At 33.0% G+C, this 19,537-nt stretch overlaps 1 protein-coding gene across 1 annotated transcript in view; it reads left to right on the forward strand.

The window, feature by feature from the left end:
* The window catches only part of CCHa1-R (CCHamide-1 receptor), a 112,221-nt gene extending 93,694 nt beyond the window's left edge, over positions 1-18,527 (forward strand). The window contains exon 6 of the mRNA XM_066393872.1: positions 14,764-18,527. Within this exon, the coding sequence (XP_066249969.1) occupies positions 14,764-14,983 (220 nt within the window). The 3' untranslated portion in view covers positions 14,984-18,527. The remainder of the gene's footprint in view (positions 1-14,763) is intronic.
* The last annotated feature ends 1,010 nt before the right edge of the window (positions 18,528-19,537 follow it).

A 19,537-nucleotide genomic window follows, 5' to 3' on the forward strand; every position in this document is an offset into this window, starting at 1 on the left:
GGTTAACGCAAAAGGATTATTTTTTCTCGTCTTCGTTTTGGTACGGGCTTGTGGCTGAGCTAAATTTCCCTCGTCAATTTCGTCCTCCTGTCCGGATTCGTCGCTACTTTCCTGACCTCCGGCATCCTCATCTTCGGTCTCCCCGTCTTCTTGTCCCTCAGTAATATCGTCGTTGACTGACAAGTCATTCAGGAAAGAGCATACCCGATTCGCGATGTCCTCGTGTTGTCCCGAATAGTCCAAGTTTAGAATGTGACAGATCGCCATCAAATCGCTTAAGTTCAACTGATCTTCGGTCTCTGTTAATTTGGTCTGATATTCCCTTGATTCCTTGTCCAGGTTAAAACCAGGGAATTTCCTCACATTTTTTCTAGTTTGCCGACCTTGACCTTCTTTGCCGTAAACAGCAACATGCAGCGCTTGAACCGCCCTCAGTTTAGAATTTGTGATATTTTGCGCAATTTTTTCAATATCCCCCAAAGTAGTCATAATTGGGTATGGAATTGATACTAGGCCAATATTCCAAGAAAATAAAAAATGAGATACGATGCGTTTTGCTGTTTACGTAGAATCGACTTGAAAAGACCAGTCAATAGAAGAAATCGAGACACAATCGGGATTACAAAGCAATAAATCTGCTAATACAGTAAAATTAGACTAACTTCTGTATCCTACCTTAACTGCTTTTATCTGTCGGTTGCGTACACCTTTTCCGCACTCCACTTCACTTCGCGGAATTAATCACTATTATCACCCTAATCTCGCACTGTTTCGTCGTTATCGCCGTCGTCGTCGTTACCCGTCTGGTATTAGTGATTTCGTCGTTATCACCGTCGCCGTTGCTCTCAATCCTGAAGTGCAGAGCTTGGTCGTCCTAACTCGTTTCCCAAATTTCGGCTGAGTCTTCTAAACTATTACCCCAAATCTCGTAAAAGTCTCCAAAATCGTTACCCCAAATCTCGGACGAGCCCCCAAAGTTGTGGGCTTTATCTTTTATTCGGTTATCTAGGGTTTATGTATAATTGGGATAGGGTACAATACGAAGCTTAAATGGTAACTTAATTAGTAAAAACTCGCGTCACTTAGTTCGTCGTTCACTCCGGATATCAAAGAGAGCGATTCTCCTTGTCACAAATCTTAAATATTAAACCTGGGGGTAATAAACCAGTGTCGTACCTCGAGTAGAGGCCAGCGACCGTTACAACATCTGGCTGCTGCGAGCCAGCACCACGAACCATCCTTTGTTTGAGCCCTTAGCAACCATCCTCCGGCCCTTCTTCCTTGGTTCAAACAAAGAGATGTTCGCTTTTTGGGTTTTTTCCGTGACACAGATTCTAGGAGGTTACTGGGAGAACCCAGCAACAGCCGAGAATCACTCGAACTCAGGTACGATACGCATGGGCGTAACATCGAGGTACCTCACTTTTTAATCCCCCTCGGTTCCTCAACCCTAATTTAACTAATACTATCTAACAAATATTCGGACTTTCCCGTTGGTGTCTCGATTTGGTCAGACAGTAATAATTACATTTAGAAGAGTTAGAGCGATCTGACGAGCGGATCCTACATATATATATATATATATATATATATATATATATATATATATAGTTTATTTCATTCTAGAAAAATCCCAGATCTGTAATTAAATGCCTATTTCTATTAATTTGATAACGTTGAATAGAATTAAATTTTTTCTGTCCTCCCTAGTTATTCTAGATAAAATTTCCAATTTACCTAGACCTATACCAACTCAAAATTTAATCATTATGAAGAAATCAAATCGGAAGGCAACAACATCGCTTATGCATAGAGAATTCCTTACCTGAATTAAGGTTTCAGTCCTATAAGATTAATATAAAAATAGCAAAGGGTGTCCATTGCTTGCCTCACTTTTTAAAATTTTTCATCTGCGCCGGCATAATCTAAAGAAGATCTAAAAATAAATTCTTGTTACCGAGAGCCTCTTCTCGAGGCAAGCTTGAGATAATCCTAAATTGTGTGCCTCTTCGGGAGATGCCAAGTCCCAGAAGTAAACAAATTTTGCGGTTTTCTGCCAATTTTCAACGAATTTCAATTGCGAAAAAGATAATATACAACCGACCGTATGCTGTAATAAAACCACAACTCATCCTTATAAGATACTCCCTACATTTCGTTTACTGTCTCAAAGTCTTTTGAGAGAGAGTTGGATTCAAGTTATTCAGTATGTGCTCCTGTAAGTAAATTGGTTGTATGTAACTTTGCTTTATACTCATACAGCTGGAGAGGAAACTCCTGGCTTTCATCTTACGCCTTTTACTTTCAGGTTTTTTGTTCTTCAACTCTGTTCTAGTTTCAGATTGGAAACCTTTTCTGGCTTTCTTATTAGGCAATTTTCCCTGAAAATTTGTTGAGCACCGAAACAAGGGAGAGACTTGATTTGTTTCATATAGAAGGCGCTATACATATTTTAAATCAATTTCATAAAATTAACGAAAGGGGGTTAAAATTAGGAATTTGAAATTTTGAAATTGATCGGCATTATGTTGACTGCCTGAGGATTCTAAAGCGCTCTTCTGTCCATGTGAACAAAATATTATAAATTAATAGGCATTCAGTTTTACGAATAGCCCGGATTAGCACACTTGAAATATTCATGCACTGGATGTGAGAGCAGTTATTATTTCAAATAATTCGAAAAACACCCTGTGAAAAGCCGTAAACCAAATTGCATACATATTAATTGCAACAGAAAATGAAAATGGCACGCCATAATCGAATGTTATTCAATTCTACAAATTTAATGATTGAAGAATCACACAGGGCTTTAACGTTTAACATTTATAATAAATTCATCACTTTTTGTTGTAAAATTCAATTGGAAAATCATAAGTTGAATACGAATAATTCTTAAGCAGGGAGTTTAATTAGAGTTAATTACTGTTGAGTTGGGATAGGTTAGTAACTGAAATTAAACCTTCGGTAATGTCAGAATCGAAGATATCAAGTAAAAATCTTCTCATTCATATTTTAGTCGAATATTGTTCTCTTTTTCTGTCTTTTATTACATAAAATGATTATTTTTCGGAGTGATTATCAGGGTGGCGATTCTTGACGCTACCCCTATGAGAAAACCTCTGGAATTGATCGCGAATAAACTTGAACTACCCTGTCTTACGAAATTATGACAGAAAATATCTCTACTGCTATCAATCAAGGGACCTGAGAAGTGAAGATTCCTCTCTCTTTCGGTTATTCCCCTAGGAACCTCTCGCTTCTCGAGAACGAAATCGAGAATCACTTTTCAAGAGAAAATAAGCTGATCAGTAATTTGGCTTGTTACGCCTGGGTGTCCGGTTTTTTACAGCAGTTTTTAACTGCTGCTATACATTAACATAGGTAAACAAAATATAATGAATTAAATTGAAATTTAATAGGAAATTCCTTAGTACTGAAATATTAAGAATGTAAAGGTTTCGATGATTATGAGTCTAAAATTCCACAGAAAAACGATACCTCCATCATCGAACAAAAGCAGGATTTGATTGGGAAATAATTTGGAATTTCTGTACATGAGTAAGGTTTTTTTATACAAGAAAATATCGATAATATAATGATTATAGTCCGGTTCTAAATTGACTGCTCCCCCTATAACTTTTTTAACAAATTATTATTTTTAAAAAATCAAAAGCAGCATTAAATAAGACAAAAAATACTATCTTTTAACTTTTATTTTTTTAAATGTTCTTTACATCACCAGTAGCGTAACATAGGCGATTTTAAAAAATTGAAATATGAGTTAAGTGACCCCTCAAATTAAAAGTATTTAAAAACTATATTCAATGGTGTATTGTGATTCAAAATCTGTTGATAAGTTTTTGAGAAAAACAACTATAAATTTGGTAAAAAATACGATACAACCTCAGTTAAATAGTACGTAAACAACGAAAAAACTTGTTTGGTGATAGGAAATTGGTTTATTTTCGATTTTGTGCTCACAAACAGTCTTTGGTTGTTTTTATTTATTTATCAATTTTTTTTAACCAAAGACTGTTGTTGAGCGTAAAATCGGAAACAAACTAACTTCCTATTAATAAACAAGTTTTTTCATTGTTTACGTGGTATTTAACTGAATTTGTATTACATTTTTTACCAAATTTATAACTTTTTTTCTCAAAAACTAATCAATAGATTTTGAATTACAATACACCATTCAATGTAGTTTTGAAAACCTTTAATTTGAAGCGTCACTGAACTCATGTTTCAATTTTAATAATTCGGCCATGTTGCGTTACTGATGCCGTAAGCAACATTTAAAAAAATAAACAAACATTAAAATATAGCATTTTATGTCGTTTTTCATGCTGCTTTTGAACTTGTTGAAAAGTTAATAGGGGGCAATTTATAGCCGCACGGTATAATCAGTTTTCAGCTATAAGGCATAACCTATAGCTCAAACTCAATATTCACTGCTGAGTAATCTGTAACGAACTTTCAAACTGTTCCGTAGCATTAATGTTACAATCGTTAACAGCTCAATTAGGATGATATTCAGGATTACCCTATAGCTTCATGCTATTTTTTCAAAATTTCAAAACTCAACGAAACATGAAATTTATTATTTTTTTTATTTCAAGCGACATAATAGGGCCCTCGCTTGCAGCTCAAGCGGAAATAGGAATTTTACCAGGCTTATAATGTGATATTATGCCTTTTCCAGCACAACCAAATTTAACACGACATAATTTGCAACCCTGTTGCATCTCCTTTAAATTATCTATGTCGCATCATTAATGATTAAACCATTTAAATTAAAAGCTTTCCAACGTTGAATCACATGAGCTGTTTTTCTATGAAATTTATCCGCGGACGTATTTCCTTACATTCTTGTAAATCTAATTAATTCTTCTATTATCGATCTATCCACTATATCAAGATTCAGACACTGAAATATGTAACCAAAATGATTTTCGAAAAATACTGAAGAGCTTGGCGAAGCATGAAGATACTTGGATAGATGCTTGGCAGATGCTCTTTATTTCGAAATGTGTCTTTAACATTTTTCAGCATCGTATGGAACAAAGAATTTACCAGGAATTTAATCTGACACGAAATATTTAAAATTTAGGCTTAAAATTGCTATTATGTTCCTTTATATTTGAAGCAAAAGTATATTATTTGGCATGTTCGAGGATTTATTAATGCTTAAGAATAACAACGCATTCAAAGCTCTAATTTCGCATTCAATTCAAAAGCGCGAGTTTATTTCTTCCTTGCTCGACAAAACAATTTCAACTGATTTTGTTATTTCACATGGGAGATTTCACACTTTTCGAATTCAGAAATATCCATAACGCGAGCCTAAAAACGACAGAGCCTATTACGTCGTAAAATTTTATTACAATGGCAAATCATAAACGACCATCTCGGGACCTCCCTTTTTAACCCCGAAGTCCTTATGTTTTTATGATATGTTGTTTACGATGTGCACGTTGACATCACGATATTCATGGAATTTTTGGTTTTTCCTGGCCTTTTTGGCCCTTTTTTTTTTATTACGATCGGAGATACGTAATTGATCAAATTCGAGAAAGTGCAACTCTCTGCCTGAAAGCGAAATAACAATTTCCATTAATTTTATATCATGTCTAGTTAAAATTTTCTTCTTTAATTGAACTTTCTGGCCGGCTAACTTTTCAGCTTGATGATTTATTAATTTATATGAGTTAGTCAATTTCATGAGAAAAATAATTTTAACTTGGATGAAACGGCCCTTTGTAAATAGCTGCGGTTAATTATTATGTAACGGAGGTAAATACCGCTTTATTAAATGAATACTAGATTCGGCTAAATTCAATAGGAAAAAGGTGAGCAACTTGTTATAAATCACTTAAATCGATATTCCTCAGCATCAAATAAAATCGTGACTGTTCCTTTGGGATTTCAACCTATAGCTCGCCCTTAGTTATTTTTAAAGGCCTATTTTTCAGAAAAGTGGCGCCACGTTAATCAACTGTTAATTTAATTGGTTTTCTAATTAAATGAGCCAGTTTTCGGTAGGCCGGCAAATTTGTGACTTTTTAGACTAATTTTAACGTGATTAATTAAGATGTCGAACGGAATTTTCAATGTTTTATTCTCTCTGATGCAGTGACAGTTAATTCAAACTTTAATTAATTCCTTTAAGCTCACTTAGCACAAAGCTACAACTTATCTAAAACTCGAAAATATTTATTTATCACCTAAAATTTTACGAGGCTTTTAAACTAAATCCGGATTAGAGGAGCCTTCCTCTAAACTCTTAAGTGTAGTAGAACTAAGCTTATATTAAATTCGCAGTATGGTGACTTCAGGGCTGTTTAGCACTTAAGACCCAGCCCATCCTTAGAGGCTTTTGGCATATAAGGGTCTTATATACATAAATATTCGGGTCATGCATGGGTACATAATTTAGTATGTTTGTAAGTGCCCACTTAAGGTAACTTGCTAACCTGTGATAATCTTTAGTGACACTGTGTGACCGAGGGTTTCCCCCTGGGAAACTGAGGGTATTTATTCAAAAATGATTTTTTCTCGATTTTAATTATTTTGATAAGACAAGAACACTTGGTATTTCAGAATTTTCCAAGACGAATCCAAAAATGTAATAATATACAGATTTATATGTAAAAAAGTAATAGCAACTCTGATATATTTAACCGAACCCCTTGCTTTTCATATTTAAGGTCACTAGTCCCTTTTGATCATTTGACCGAGAGAAATTGAAAATATCTCGAAAACCGTTAGAGGTACAAGTTTTTTTGCAGATTTTCTGTATATCAGGTATACCGGTATGAAATGAGCGTCAGGACATAAATGTCTCGATATAGGGCGTTTGTTGTAAACAAACCTTTTTTTTTGTTTGCTTGGTTGGTATACGAACTGACAAACATATTTAGTACAAATCAAGTCCTTGAACAAATAACACTATATTATTTCATTGTGCCAAAAATGTCGATTTGTACCACAAAATGATGATTTGCGGAAAGCATTAATTTTTTGCTTTCATTTGAAGAAAAGTGCTGCAGAGTCGCATCGAATGCTTGTCGAGGCATATGGTGATTATGCTTTATCAGAAGCAACATGCAAAAGATGGTTTCAACGATTCAGAAATAACAATTTTGATATGCAAAATGTAGAACGTAGCAGACCACCAAAAAAGTTTGAAGACGCTGAACTGCAATCAATATTGGATGAAGATGACACTTTAAGTCAAAAGTAAATGGCAGAAATGTTAAATGTTGCACAACAAACAATTTCTGATCGTTTAAAAGCTATGGGAAAGATCCAAAAATGTGGAAAATGGGTGCCGCATGAATTGAATGAAAGACAGATGGAGAACCGAAAAAACACCAGTGAAATTTTGCTTCAAAGGCACGAAAGAAAATCAGTTTTGCATCGAATTGTTACTGGAGATGAAAAATGGATTTATTTTCAAAATCCTAAACGGAAAAAATCATGGATTGATCCGGGACAACCATCAACATCGACTGCAAAACCTGATCAATTCGGCAAGAAGGCAATGCTGTGTGTTTGGTGGGATCAGAAAGGTGTGGTGCACCACGAGCTTTTAGAACCTGGTGAAACCGTTAATACTATTCGCTACCGACAACAATTGATTAATTTAAACAATGCGTTGATCGAAAAACGATCAGAATGGGCCAGGAGACACGGGAACGTAATTTTGCTCCATGACAACGCACCTCCACACAAAGCAACACCAGTTCAGGATACCATCAAAACACTTGGCTGGGAGTTGCTACCCCATCCGCCGTATTCACCAGACTTGGCTCCTTCGGACTACCATTTGTTTTCATCGATGGGACACGCATTGGCTGAGCAGCACTTCGATTCCTACGAAGAAGTAGAAAATTGGGTGTCTAATTGGTTTGATGCCAAAGAGGCACATTTCTATTGGCGTGGTATCCATAAATTACCAGAAAGGTGGTCAAAATGTGTAGAAAACAATGGTTAATATTTTGAATAAATTTTATTTTTCTTTCCTTCTTAAAATTGGTGTTTTATTTTCACAAAATAGCGCTCATTTCATACCGGTAGACCTGGTAATCGAAACTAACAGAAATTTGCAAATTAAAAATTGAGAAATTTGTTCCCAATTTACAGAATTTAAAAAATTACTTTAACACGCTATGGACTGAAAACAAGCAACTTGTCTATAGAGCACGTTTAGTTGAATCGCTCTGATTTTTCACGTTCGATAATCATTTATACCATGAGTTCTGGGACACCCTATATATGAGTCAATTTAAACACTATCGCCCAAACCCCGAGAATTATGCCCTCAGCCTCAATTTCCTTATCAACGCCTTGATTCTCTGAGACTTATTGGAACGAGAGCTAAAGTAATATGTATTAACTTGTCTTCGCTTTCGACCTTTGACATTATATATATAATCGAACCGATAAAGGTGGTATGCACGATCTCAATACCTTCGTTGAACTTTCAACATTCATATCATCCTGCGTTTAATCACTTTGAACTGCAAATTTCAGTACCACGCAATTATAAGCTAAATTAGAGGTGAAGGTTATCTACATCCTAAATGAGATATTGAGGCATGTCAGAAATGTTAATGGCAAAACAAAGTTGATTGTGTCTGAAGACATAAGACTGTTAATATACAACTTACGTTAGAGAGAAAATAGGATGTATGGAAAATTTTGGCCCGAAAAAAAGTATCACAGTAAATTAAGGGCAAATTATTAATGCACTCCTGTCTAACAATAAATACCTAAGGTTTCATTTAAATGGAATTAGCTCAACGTTAAAGTTACAGCACATTAATAATCTGGGCAAACTCTCAAAGTTTCAACTTAATATTTAAAAAAATTAGAAAAGCTATGGGGAAAAAGAAAATTGAAATTGAACCTTAACGCTCTGTATATTTCCAAGGCCTAACTTGCTGCCCTCAATTTCTTTACGATTTTAAAAACCTATGATTAGCGGATTGGTTTCCTTTTTTGGGATATTTCGTATACAGGGTGGCCGTTTAAAAACGAAACACGCGCAGTTCTGAACAGCTAAGAGAATTTATGAAAAAACGCTTGGACACGTAAAAGTTATTTTTGAAGTGGGAACATTTTAGGCTAATCCGGACTTCCCTATTTGCAACCCATTAAGTGAGAGTGTATTCGTCCTCAAAATCTTAAATGGAAATGGGGGTCGAGTTATACCTTATTTTGAAGGTAATTTAATGTATTTTATAACCCCCGAGTTTCAAATCTCTGTTGTCACCACAACCAAGATGTCGGTTTCCCAAAGATGCACAAATTGAGTTATTTTATCTGTTTCACTTTACTATGGTAAAAAAATATTCAAATTTAAATAACACGGTAGAAAAGAATGGTCTTTACGCATGTGCAATAAAAATGAACTTAACAATTTACGACAATTTTACTTAACTTTACTTAAATTTTAAATAGAGCAAAAATAGAGATTACGTTTTAAATATAAATAAAAGTAAAGTTACTACAACTCAATTGAGTAAATGTTGGAAACGCTCACCTCGAACCTCCATACAATAAAAAAGATTTTATTCAAACCGCCATCGAGCATTTTGTAACGTAAATTGATTGAAAATTAATTGAATTGAAATGTAATCTCCATTTTTGCGTTAGAATCCAATTAAAATTAAGTAAAATTATTGTAAATTGTTAAGTGAATTTTTATTATACATGCGTAAAAACCATTGTTTTCTACTGCATTATTTAAGTTTAACCGGAATATTTTTTGTGACCGTAGTAAAGTGAAACAGATAAAATAACTCAACGGAAATAACTCAATTTGTGCATCTTTGGAAAGCCGCCATCTTGGTTGTGTTGACAACAGAGACTTGAAACTCGGGAGTTATAAAGTACATTAAATTACCTTCAAAATGAGGTGTCACTCGACCCTCATTTCCATTTAAAATTTTGGGAATGAACACTTTCCCGCTTAAGGGGCTGCAGATAGGGAAGTCCGAATTAGCATAAAATGTTTCCCCCTCAAAAATAGGTTTTATGTGAGCATTTTTTCATAAATTCTCTTAGCTGTTCAGAACTGCGCGTGTTTCGTTTTCAAACGGCCACCCTGTATTATTATTTTGTATCCAGCTATACGACTAAGTTTTATCCTATTAGCTACATAAAACCACATAGTATATCCCCTCCGATTTTCGGATAAATTTTACAGAATGTTACCAAATCCAACCTCTATCCAAGTCGATTAGAAGTTCTACTCAAAATGATTTATGTATCAATCAGCGAACCAGGGATCAGTATCACTCAGGAAACAAGAAGAGCACGAATAAATCCTTTAAAAATTAGGAAAAATTGACTTGACCTGTTTATGCATTGAGATTTTACTTTAAAAGGTAGAGAACAATCCAATAGCTAAAGTATAGTATTGTATTCTTATATAATGAGCATCATCCCCTAAGGAGGAAAAACTTCCCCACCGGGAATGATAGTTTTCGTTATAAGTTCATCCAATAACATACTATCCTCCACTAAATTGCTAAAATCCTTTCATAAATGCCACATGCTTTAGAATGCTAAAGCGTGGATATCCTCGTACATAGATATAATCAGTACCAAGTAGAAGTATATACATAGTGGCTAATTCATATAAATGCATATATATGAAATTGCTGAGGAATTGCAGTTTCTATTCAAGGTAATTCAGATAATTAGGAGCTATTCGACTTCCTGGTTTCAAAAGGGAAATAAATCTGATTTGCCTAGATTACATGCCCTTTTTCCTTTTTCCTTCTTCGAAGCAACTAATTATGGCAACCAAGGGGCGTAGTTTTGTCAAACACAAGTATGCTTTTTAATTAAGGTAATAGCCAGACTTAATGTCCTCAATACGATTTCCATTTAATATTTTTTAATAATATGTAAAAAAGAAAACAAATTCGCTCATTCACTAACTACATCTAAATTTTAATGTGTTTTTTCGTATATTTTCCATAAATTTAATTTTAGGCTTAGAAAATGCAGAACGATGAACGATGATTTTAAATATTTATTATAACATACAGGGTGAGGCTGCTTTGGATCAGCCTCAATAAAAAAATTTACTAAGGCTTTTGCTCAAAATTTGCGTGTAGTTACCTCAGATAAAATACGTGATGAAACAAACTAATGAGCGTTCAGAATAATCGAACTGCAAACCAAAGCTATAATTATAAAATAAACAAACCTATGTAAACCACTAAAAAATGATTACCAAATAATATTAAATCTATATGCATCACGGCAGCTATAAAATAAATTCGAACCTCTGAAATAAAGTGATTTACATTCATTTTTATTCTGTATCGAGAGAAATAATACTAATAATGTATGACTGAAAGATGCATATAATGTTGAGTTATTATATTTTGTCTACGAATGCATTAATGAACACATCTGCGATCGGATAACACTTTACCGTAAGTGTCCGGTAAAAGTTTTTTTGTGCGCAAAATAAAGTGACACATGTCAAAAATTTTTGCGGGCAATGTCAAGCCATTGCCATCGACATGCCTTTCTGCCGCACGTTTAAGTGTAAAGACTTTATTGCTCGCTAATATTTATTGAACTTTCAAATGACCGTCATCGAATTTTAAAAATGTTCAGCGCCATTTTGTGTAACTGCACTTTGAGCTGTCAGTGTCAAATTACCTGTCACTAAATTCCAAAAAATTATATGTATATATACAAAATGACACCCAGCTGCTATTTGATAACCTTGAGCTGTCAATTTCAAATTGCCATGTCAATTCGTTTTGACGGGAGAACAAGATGGAAAGCGACTATACAGGGTGATTCACGTAACTGTTTCATTAGAAACTTTTGTACTTGTAACTAATCTAAATTTTTCATATTTGGGAGTTAAACTAATATAGATAGACTCTACTTTTTTAAAATATTTTGAAGATCATATCACTTCCGGTTATACCGGAAGTCAAGGTCAACTTCCTTATTTCAAATGGAATACCCAGTATATTTTTACATTTTTGGAATCTAGGGATTAAGCTGATTAAATTCTTATTAGGTACTCCTATACCTAAACTTAACCGTTTCAAAGATATTTTGGTTTAAAAGAAAAATCTGTCTAAAACACCATTTCTATAAAATTTAAAATTCTCAGCTATTATTGAAGCTGGCTTTACAAAAATTTGCTGACATGTTAACTAGATATGGTAGATTAGGTTAATGTAAAAAGTTTTTATAAATATCATACAGGGTGACCAAAAAACATGTCATATTTAAAGAACTTTGATAGCAAAAAAGTCGCTTATTTCAAATGGAACACCCCATATATTTTTATGTGTTTGGAATCTAAATTTAATTCTGAATCGATTACTATTAAGCATCCCTATACCTAAAATTAACGCTTTTGCTCTAATTTGCGATTTTTTAATATTGTACACTAATAATTCTAAGTATCTTAGTTGGCTTTGAAAAGAACATGGCTGCTTCCTATAAAATGCGTTAATGTAATTGTCAATTTAATAAGTTCGCTCAACAGTTTAGAATCATGAACTTTAATAATACTTATTCAAATAATGATATTTTAAATTTATTCTTTATTCATGGAGAGTGTAACAAAGTTTTGGAGAGAACTTGCCGTACATTCAACGAAAGATATCCGCATCTTCCGAAAATCACAAAGAACAAATTTAGGATATTGGAATCAAATTTTTTAAGACATGGAAAAGTCGAAACTAAAAAGTCTTATTCTAGACCCATAATAAATAAAAAAATAATAAATCAAAACAAAGAAAATTATATTAAAATAAATGTTCAATATGACCTCCATTAACTTCTAAACATTTCAAAATTCTTTTTTTAACTTCATGTTGTGTCACTTTATTAATTGTAATAGGGCGAAGGTCTTCAAAAACTTGTCGAATTCTATCACAAAGATGTTGTTTGCTTTCTATGGAAACTTCATAAACCCGAGATTTTATATGACTCCATAAAAATAAATCTAGGGGCGTCAAGTCGGGTGTCCTTGGTGGCCATTTCCATGGCCCGTTACATCCGATCCACCGGTCTTCAAATGTCCGATTCATCTCTTCATAAACTTCATAGGAAGAGTGAGCCGGTGCACCGTCCATTTGGTACCAAACAGTCTGTAGCATATTAAGAGGTAAAGTGTCTAAAAAATCGGAGATAATACCTCTCAATATATCTAAATATTTTGAAGTGTTTAAATTTTCAATGTAAATACAATATCTTGCTTCATTATTCATAATCATGGCAAACACGTTAACACTAAAACTATCTTGATGACGGGCCTCTTTGAATATTTGAGGATTTTTTTCTGCCCAATAATGAAGATTTCTTCTGTTTATAAGCCCCCCTTTTGTGAATTTTGCTTCATCTGTCCATATAATATTTGACAAAAATGATGGATCTTCCTGAATATGAACAAGCATAAACTCACAAAATTTACTTCTTCTAACTTTGTCTCCCGGTTTAAATGACTGTACAATTTTATAAGAATAAGAATGCATTCTATGTTTCTTTAGAATCCTCTGAATTGATGAATATGATAAATCTGTAAAAATCATTAGTTGAAGATAAACAATTGCCATCATTAATAACAATAAAAATACAAACTTAAATCATTAGAAGCAGTTCGAATAGAAAAATTCGGATTTGCATTAAAATATCCTAAAACGGTGATTTCATAGTCTTCGCTATTTGTTATGGGTCGAGAATAAGACTTTAGTTTCGACTTTTCCATGTCTTAAAAAATTTGATTCCAATATCCTAAATTTGTTCTTTGTGATTTTCGGAAGATGCGGATATCTTTCGTTGAATGTACGGCAAGTTCTCTCCAAAACTTTGTTACACTCTCCATGAATAAAGAATAAATTTAAAATATCATTATTTGAATAAGTATTATTAAAGTTCATGATTCTAAACTGTTGAGCGAACTTATTAAATTGACAATTACATTAACGCATTTTATAGGAAGCAGCCATGTTCTTTTCAAAGCCAACTAAGATACTTAGAATTATTAGTGTACAATATTAAAAAATCGCAAATTAGAGCAAAAGCGTTAATTTTAGGTATAGGGATGTTTAATAGTAATCGATTCAGAATTAAATTTAGATTCCAAACATATAAAAATATATGAGGTGTTCCATTTGAAATAAGCAACTTTTTTGCTATCAAAGTTTTTTAAATATGACATGTTTTTTTGGACACCCTGTATGATATTTATAAAAACTTTTCACATTAACCTAATCTACCATATCTAGTTAACATGTCAGCAAATTTTCGTAAAGCCAGCTTCAATAATAGCTGAGAATTTAAAATTTTATAGAAATGGTGTTTTAGACAGATTTTTCTTTTAAACCAAAATATCTTTGAAACGGTTAGGTTTAGGTATAGGAGTACCTAATAAGAATTTAATCAGCTTAATCCCTAGATTCCAAAAATGTAAAAATATACTGGGTGTTCCATTTGAAATAAGGAAGTTGACCTTGACTTCCGGTATAACCGGAAGTGATATGATCTTCAAAATATTTAAAAAAGGTAGAGTCTATCTATATTAGTTTAACTCCCAAATATGAAAAATTTAGATTAGTTACAAGTACAAAAGTTTCTAATGAAACAGTTACGTGAATCACCTTGTATATAAGCACTGTATTATCATTACACGTATAATCAAATCGGATATAATAAAATTTAATTCATTTGGACCGATATTCGAGACTTAATATGAAAATCTATTTTCAGATACCTCCTATGCAAAAAACAGCAGCGCAATCGCTGCAGCACCTGCACAGGACAACAGGCAACATCTATGTCATTAGTATCCACGAAACGATCTCAGTCCCTCAACAGAAAACCGACAATGTCCATAAACAGGAGGATCATAAACAACGCCCAAGAATCTTCCATTACCTTGTTGGGTAATGGGCATGGAGATGGACACATTTGTAACAAAATTATTTGAGAGCGATTGCACAAAAGCAGGGAAAACCTTCTGCAAACTGATGTATTTTAAATGGGGTTGAATGAGCGTATATAAAGGGAGCATTTGGCATCTATTTTTGCTAATGAGTTGATAAATGTGAGACTGTGTGTTGTAAACTTGGTTTAAACATTTTGTTTCAAAACTTAGTACTTTTCCTTTCTGATTTAATGGAAATAGTTTTCTTAACAGTGGATAGAAGTTACAGGGTTTACTAGTAGTACGCCTCTGGCTTTCAGTCCTGAGCCATTTTTATTACTAAAGATTACTTTCCTATTGTTGACTACTTCAAATTTAAATATGCAGTAAACAATTTTTCATCTTTTCTGCACTTTGAAGGCTTTACAAGTAAAATTCAACTTTTTAAAGAAATTGGAATATCCATTTGTTATTACCTCTGCAAATACAGTACTTATAAATTAATTTAGATATTAAAGCGAGATAAATAGAATCAAGCACATATTTACTCAGAATGTGTAATATTCGAAATTAAACTTACCTCAGCGTTATCATGGGAAAGCTTACACTTAAAATACCTACTTGTACAAGTGTGACCTAGTAGCAAGTCTTTAAGGTACCTATGCAAATTTTTTGCTTCTTTTTAGGTATGAACCGAACTCACGTACTATTATTAGATGCTGTTTTCTTACATGAGACCTTTATCCCACAAGGTAAAACTAATACCACCTAACGAGTGCGGAAAGTGACATTTTTCCACATGCTGATCGCTGGAACGAGCATTGTGACACTTTCGAACGTGTTCGATGCCGTAGTACTGTACATACACATAATCGGTTCAATGTTTTTTCGTAAAAAGTATTCCAAATCTATATGAAAACATCCACGTCCAATAGTTTTGCTTTGGAGTGTATCCCATCTTTCGGCCCCCTTTCCCCTGTTTCCTACAATTCCCTGTTGTCGTTTTCTTTTCATACTTTTTTCAGCGTATACAGGGTGATTCTTAACTTGTACTCATAAATGTGGAAAATTGCGACTTGATTAATAATGACAAAAAAAATTTTAATTTTTTTTTCGAAGTTAACTTGATAAAACAAAATTTTTTATCAGCTACTTTCACTAAAAACTACAGAAAAAACAACGATATAACAAACAAATTGGCTAGCTACAGATCCAGGCCGTACCTTTTCAAGGTACTAGTGCTTGTTTTTTCCAAACAAGACGAACAAGTATCACAACATTTCTTGGAGGTAGTGAAATGGAAACGATCCCTGCTCTATTTTAACTTTTAAATCCCAATATTTGGCTTGGAACCACCAACTGGCCATGCCCTGATATGCGCCACAATGAGCTTTAAAGAAAATGTGCCGTTTTTGAAAAACCAGTCGATTTTTGTTTACAAAAATATACAGTAGCGGACAAAGGTGGAGCTACAAACATATTCTTGAAAATATTCAAGGTTTGCTACGACTTATTCATAAATTAGTAATATAAAAATTATGTTAGGATATCTAGAAATAACGTTGCAGAAAATTATAAGTTTATTCCTGAATTTAAGGTATTTAACAACAAAAACGAATAAATGTGGCGGACAAAAGTAGAGCAACAATATATAAAAATTCTTTCTGACGTCTTTTTTTCTCAAACACATTTGAGTTATTGCGTTTAGCATTATTGATGAAAACCAGCAAATATGCCTCGTGCTAAATCTCTCTCAGTACAATTGAAGCAATTAATTGTTTCGAAGTTTGAATCTAGAATGTCCTAAAGTGATATTGCTAGAGAATTAAATCTTAATCCCTCTATAATCTATAGAGTATTGACTGTCTACAAGATTCGTAGAAGTTTAGTGAGTCCTCCAAAAACAGGTCGTCCTCGAAAGACAACAAGAATTCAAGACAATAAAATTGTGAACATTTCGAAAGGGGATCCATATAAAACAGCAGTTGATATTGCACAGGAATGTAGTGACTTTGGTGTTTCTGTAAGATCAATTTGAAGACGCTTACAAGAAAAAAGTTTGAATGCCCGCAGACACGCTAAAAAACCTTTCATTTCTAAGAACAGGATGGCCCGGCTCCGTTTTGCAAATGACCAACTTAACTGGAGTTTCGAAAAATGGAAAACTGCTATTCTCTGACGAGAGTAAATTTAATTTGTATTCCTCGGATGGCATTCGATATGTCAGGCGTCCTCCAAATGAAAGGTACAAGCCAAGTACACTAAAGGCACAATTAAATTTGGTGGGGGTAACGTATTAGTGTGGAGATCATTTTCCGGGTTTGGAATGGGACCATTGATAAAAATAGAGGGCATTATGGACCGGTTTAAATATCTGGAGATATTAACGGATCGTATGTTTCCGTTTGCAGAGGAAAACTTGTCATTGTCATGGATTTTTCAACATGACAATGACCCGAAGCATACTGCGAAAATAATAAAAAAATATTTGGAAGAGCAACGGGTAAATGCAATGCAGTGGCCTGCCCAAAGTCCCGACCTTAATCCAATAGAGAACTTATGGGAGATAGTAGACCGTAAAATAAGGACAGAGATTCGACAAAAATTTAGAAACCACAGAATTATTCACCGCCATTTCAACTGCATGGAATTCCATTTCAGAAGAAACCATCAATAAATTATTAAAATCTATGAGGAATAGATGCATTGAAATTATTAAAAACAATGGTAATGCTACTAAGTATTAGTTAAAATTTTCATAATCATTCAAAATTTCATATGTTGCTCTATTTTTGTCCGCCACATTTATTCGTTTTTGTTGTTAAATACCTTGAATTCAGGAATAAACTTATAATTTTCTACAGCGTTATTTCTAGATATCCTTACATAATTTTGATATTACTAATTTATGAATAAGTCGTAGCAAACCTTGAACATTTTCAAGAATATGTTTGTTGCTCCACTTTTGTCCACTACTGTATAGAGTGTCCCCTAATTCCGCACTTGACTACTTGTTTGCGCATTCATATCACTTCCCACTAGATGCACTAGATTAGTAAATAACATTTGTTTTGTCTGAATTCGTTTCTAGTTATCTTTGCAAGAGGTTGTCCGCATAAGAATCACCCTGTATTTGCGTTCATGATTTTTTTTATTCCGTAGTTATTTTACATATTTATTTCTTTAAAATTACATTGCTATTTCGATTGTAAATAATTAAGGCCCACAAACCGTCGCTAATGCACACAATCAATCTGCACATATGAATTTGTAAAGCTTGCATTAAGTCAAATTATGAAAATTTGTGATACTATCATGCATTTATTGCAAATTTTCTATCGTGTTGATCCCTCCAAATTTTATGGTACTTAGTCAAAGCTAAATATGTTAATTACATAGATGTTTTTTATTACGTCAGTAACAGTAATATAGAAACGTTCACGTGTAATTCGTTTGCATACAAGAAAACCAGTATTAAAATATTTAACATAAATTATGTATATTTGATTGGTCACAGAGAATTTGTACAAAATCTAAAGATGTAATGTATGTAGATGTAGGCAGTACCCCCCTTAAAGATCTGAAAATAAAATAAATGTTTATTAAGTCGTTTAATTGTTTTATTAGCAGGACCTGATTGTTTATTCATAAGTTCCTCAAATCATATTTTTTAACCAGAAAATTTAATTAGATAAAATTTCAAAAAACGAAAAAGAAAAAATATATGTATAAAAATACAAAATAAAAAGTTCAAAGATGCTATGGAAATTTATCAAAAATTAACAAACACAAATTTGCTGTCAGTAAACAAAGCTTTTTCGTTAATAAACGAAGCTTCAAAATGGAGATGTAGATTTTTAATTTAATTTTCAATAAAACGTTGAATAAGAGTACAATAAAAAAAGCCAAGTAAAATTTTTAAATAGTGCTGGAACTAAATACAAAGACATATAGAGTGGATATTTTATATATATATATATATATATATATATATATATATATATATATGTTGTATTTATATTTCCGAGAAGCTAATTACAATTAAAATCATATTCGACAATAATTTATTATATTATGGTTTTCATTTTCATTATACGCTTTTCATGGAATCGAAGTGTAATTCATACACATTGCGATTCATAACGAATTAACTAACGCTCATACATAAACTTGTTTATGTTTACACATTGGGCAGAAAACCTCTGATTTTTTTTGGTAATTTTAAATTTTGTTGTTTCCAGAGTGTTCTAAAAATATTTCCAAAGTGATAATTATAATAATATAAGTTTAAGTTACCTGAAACCTTTTTTACAATAAATAGGGGCTGTCTCCCTCTCGATTAGAAATTTTACGAAATTTCTAGTCAACAGCGAAAACAATTTCATTCCTAATTGAGCAACTTTTTTTCAGCCGAGTTTATTTACATAACAAGAGAGATTTCTTTGGATTGTTTTGTAAAACAGATTGATGCTTCAATTTAGTCAGATAAACTTATTAACGTTTAAGCCATCCCAAAGAATAAAATAATAATAAAAAACTTTTTTTAATTATCAATTAGATGAGAAGAAGAAAGCTGCCGGGTCAAACGCGAAAATTTTAAGCTATAAAGAAGAATAA

Source organism: Euwallacea similis, chromosome 1 (genome assembly GCF_039881205.1).
Source record: "Euwallacea similis isolate ESF13 chromosome 1, ESF131.1, whole genome shotgun sequence".
NCBI lineage: Eukaryota > Metazoa > Arthropoda > Insecta > Coleoptera > Curculionidae > Euwallacea > Euwallacea similis.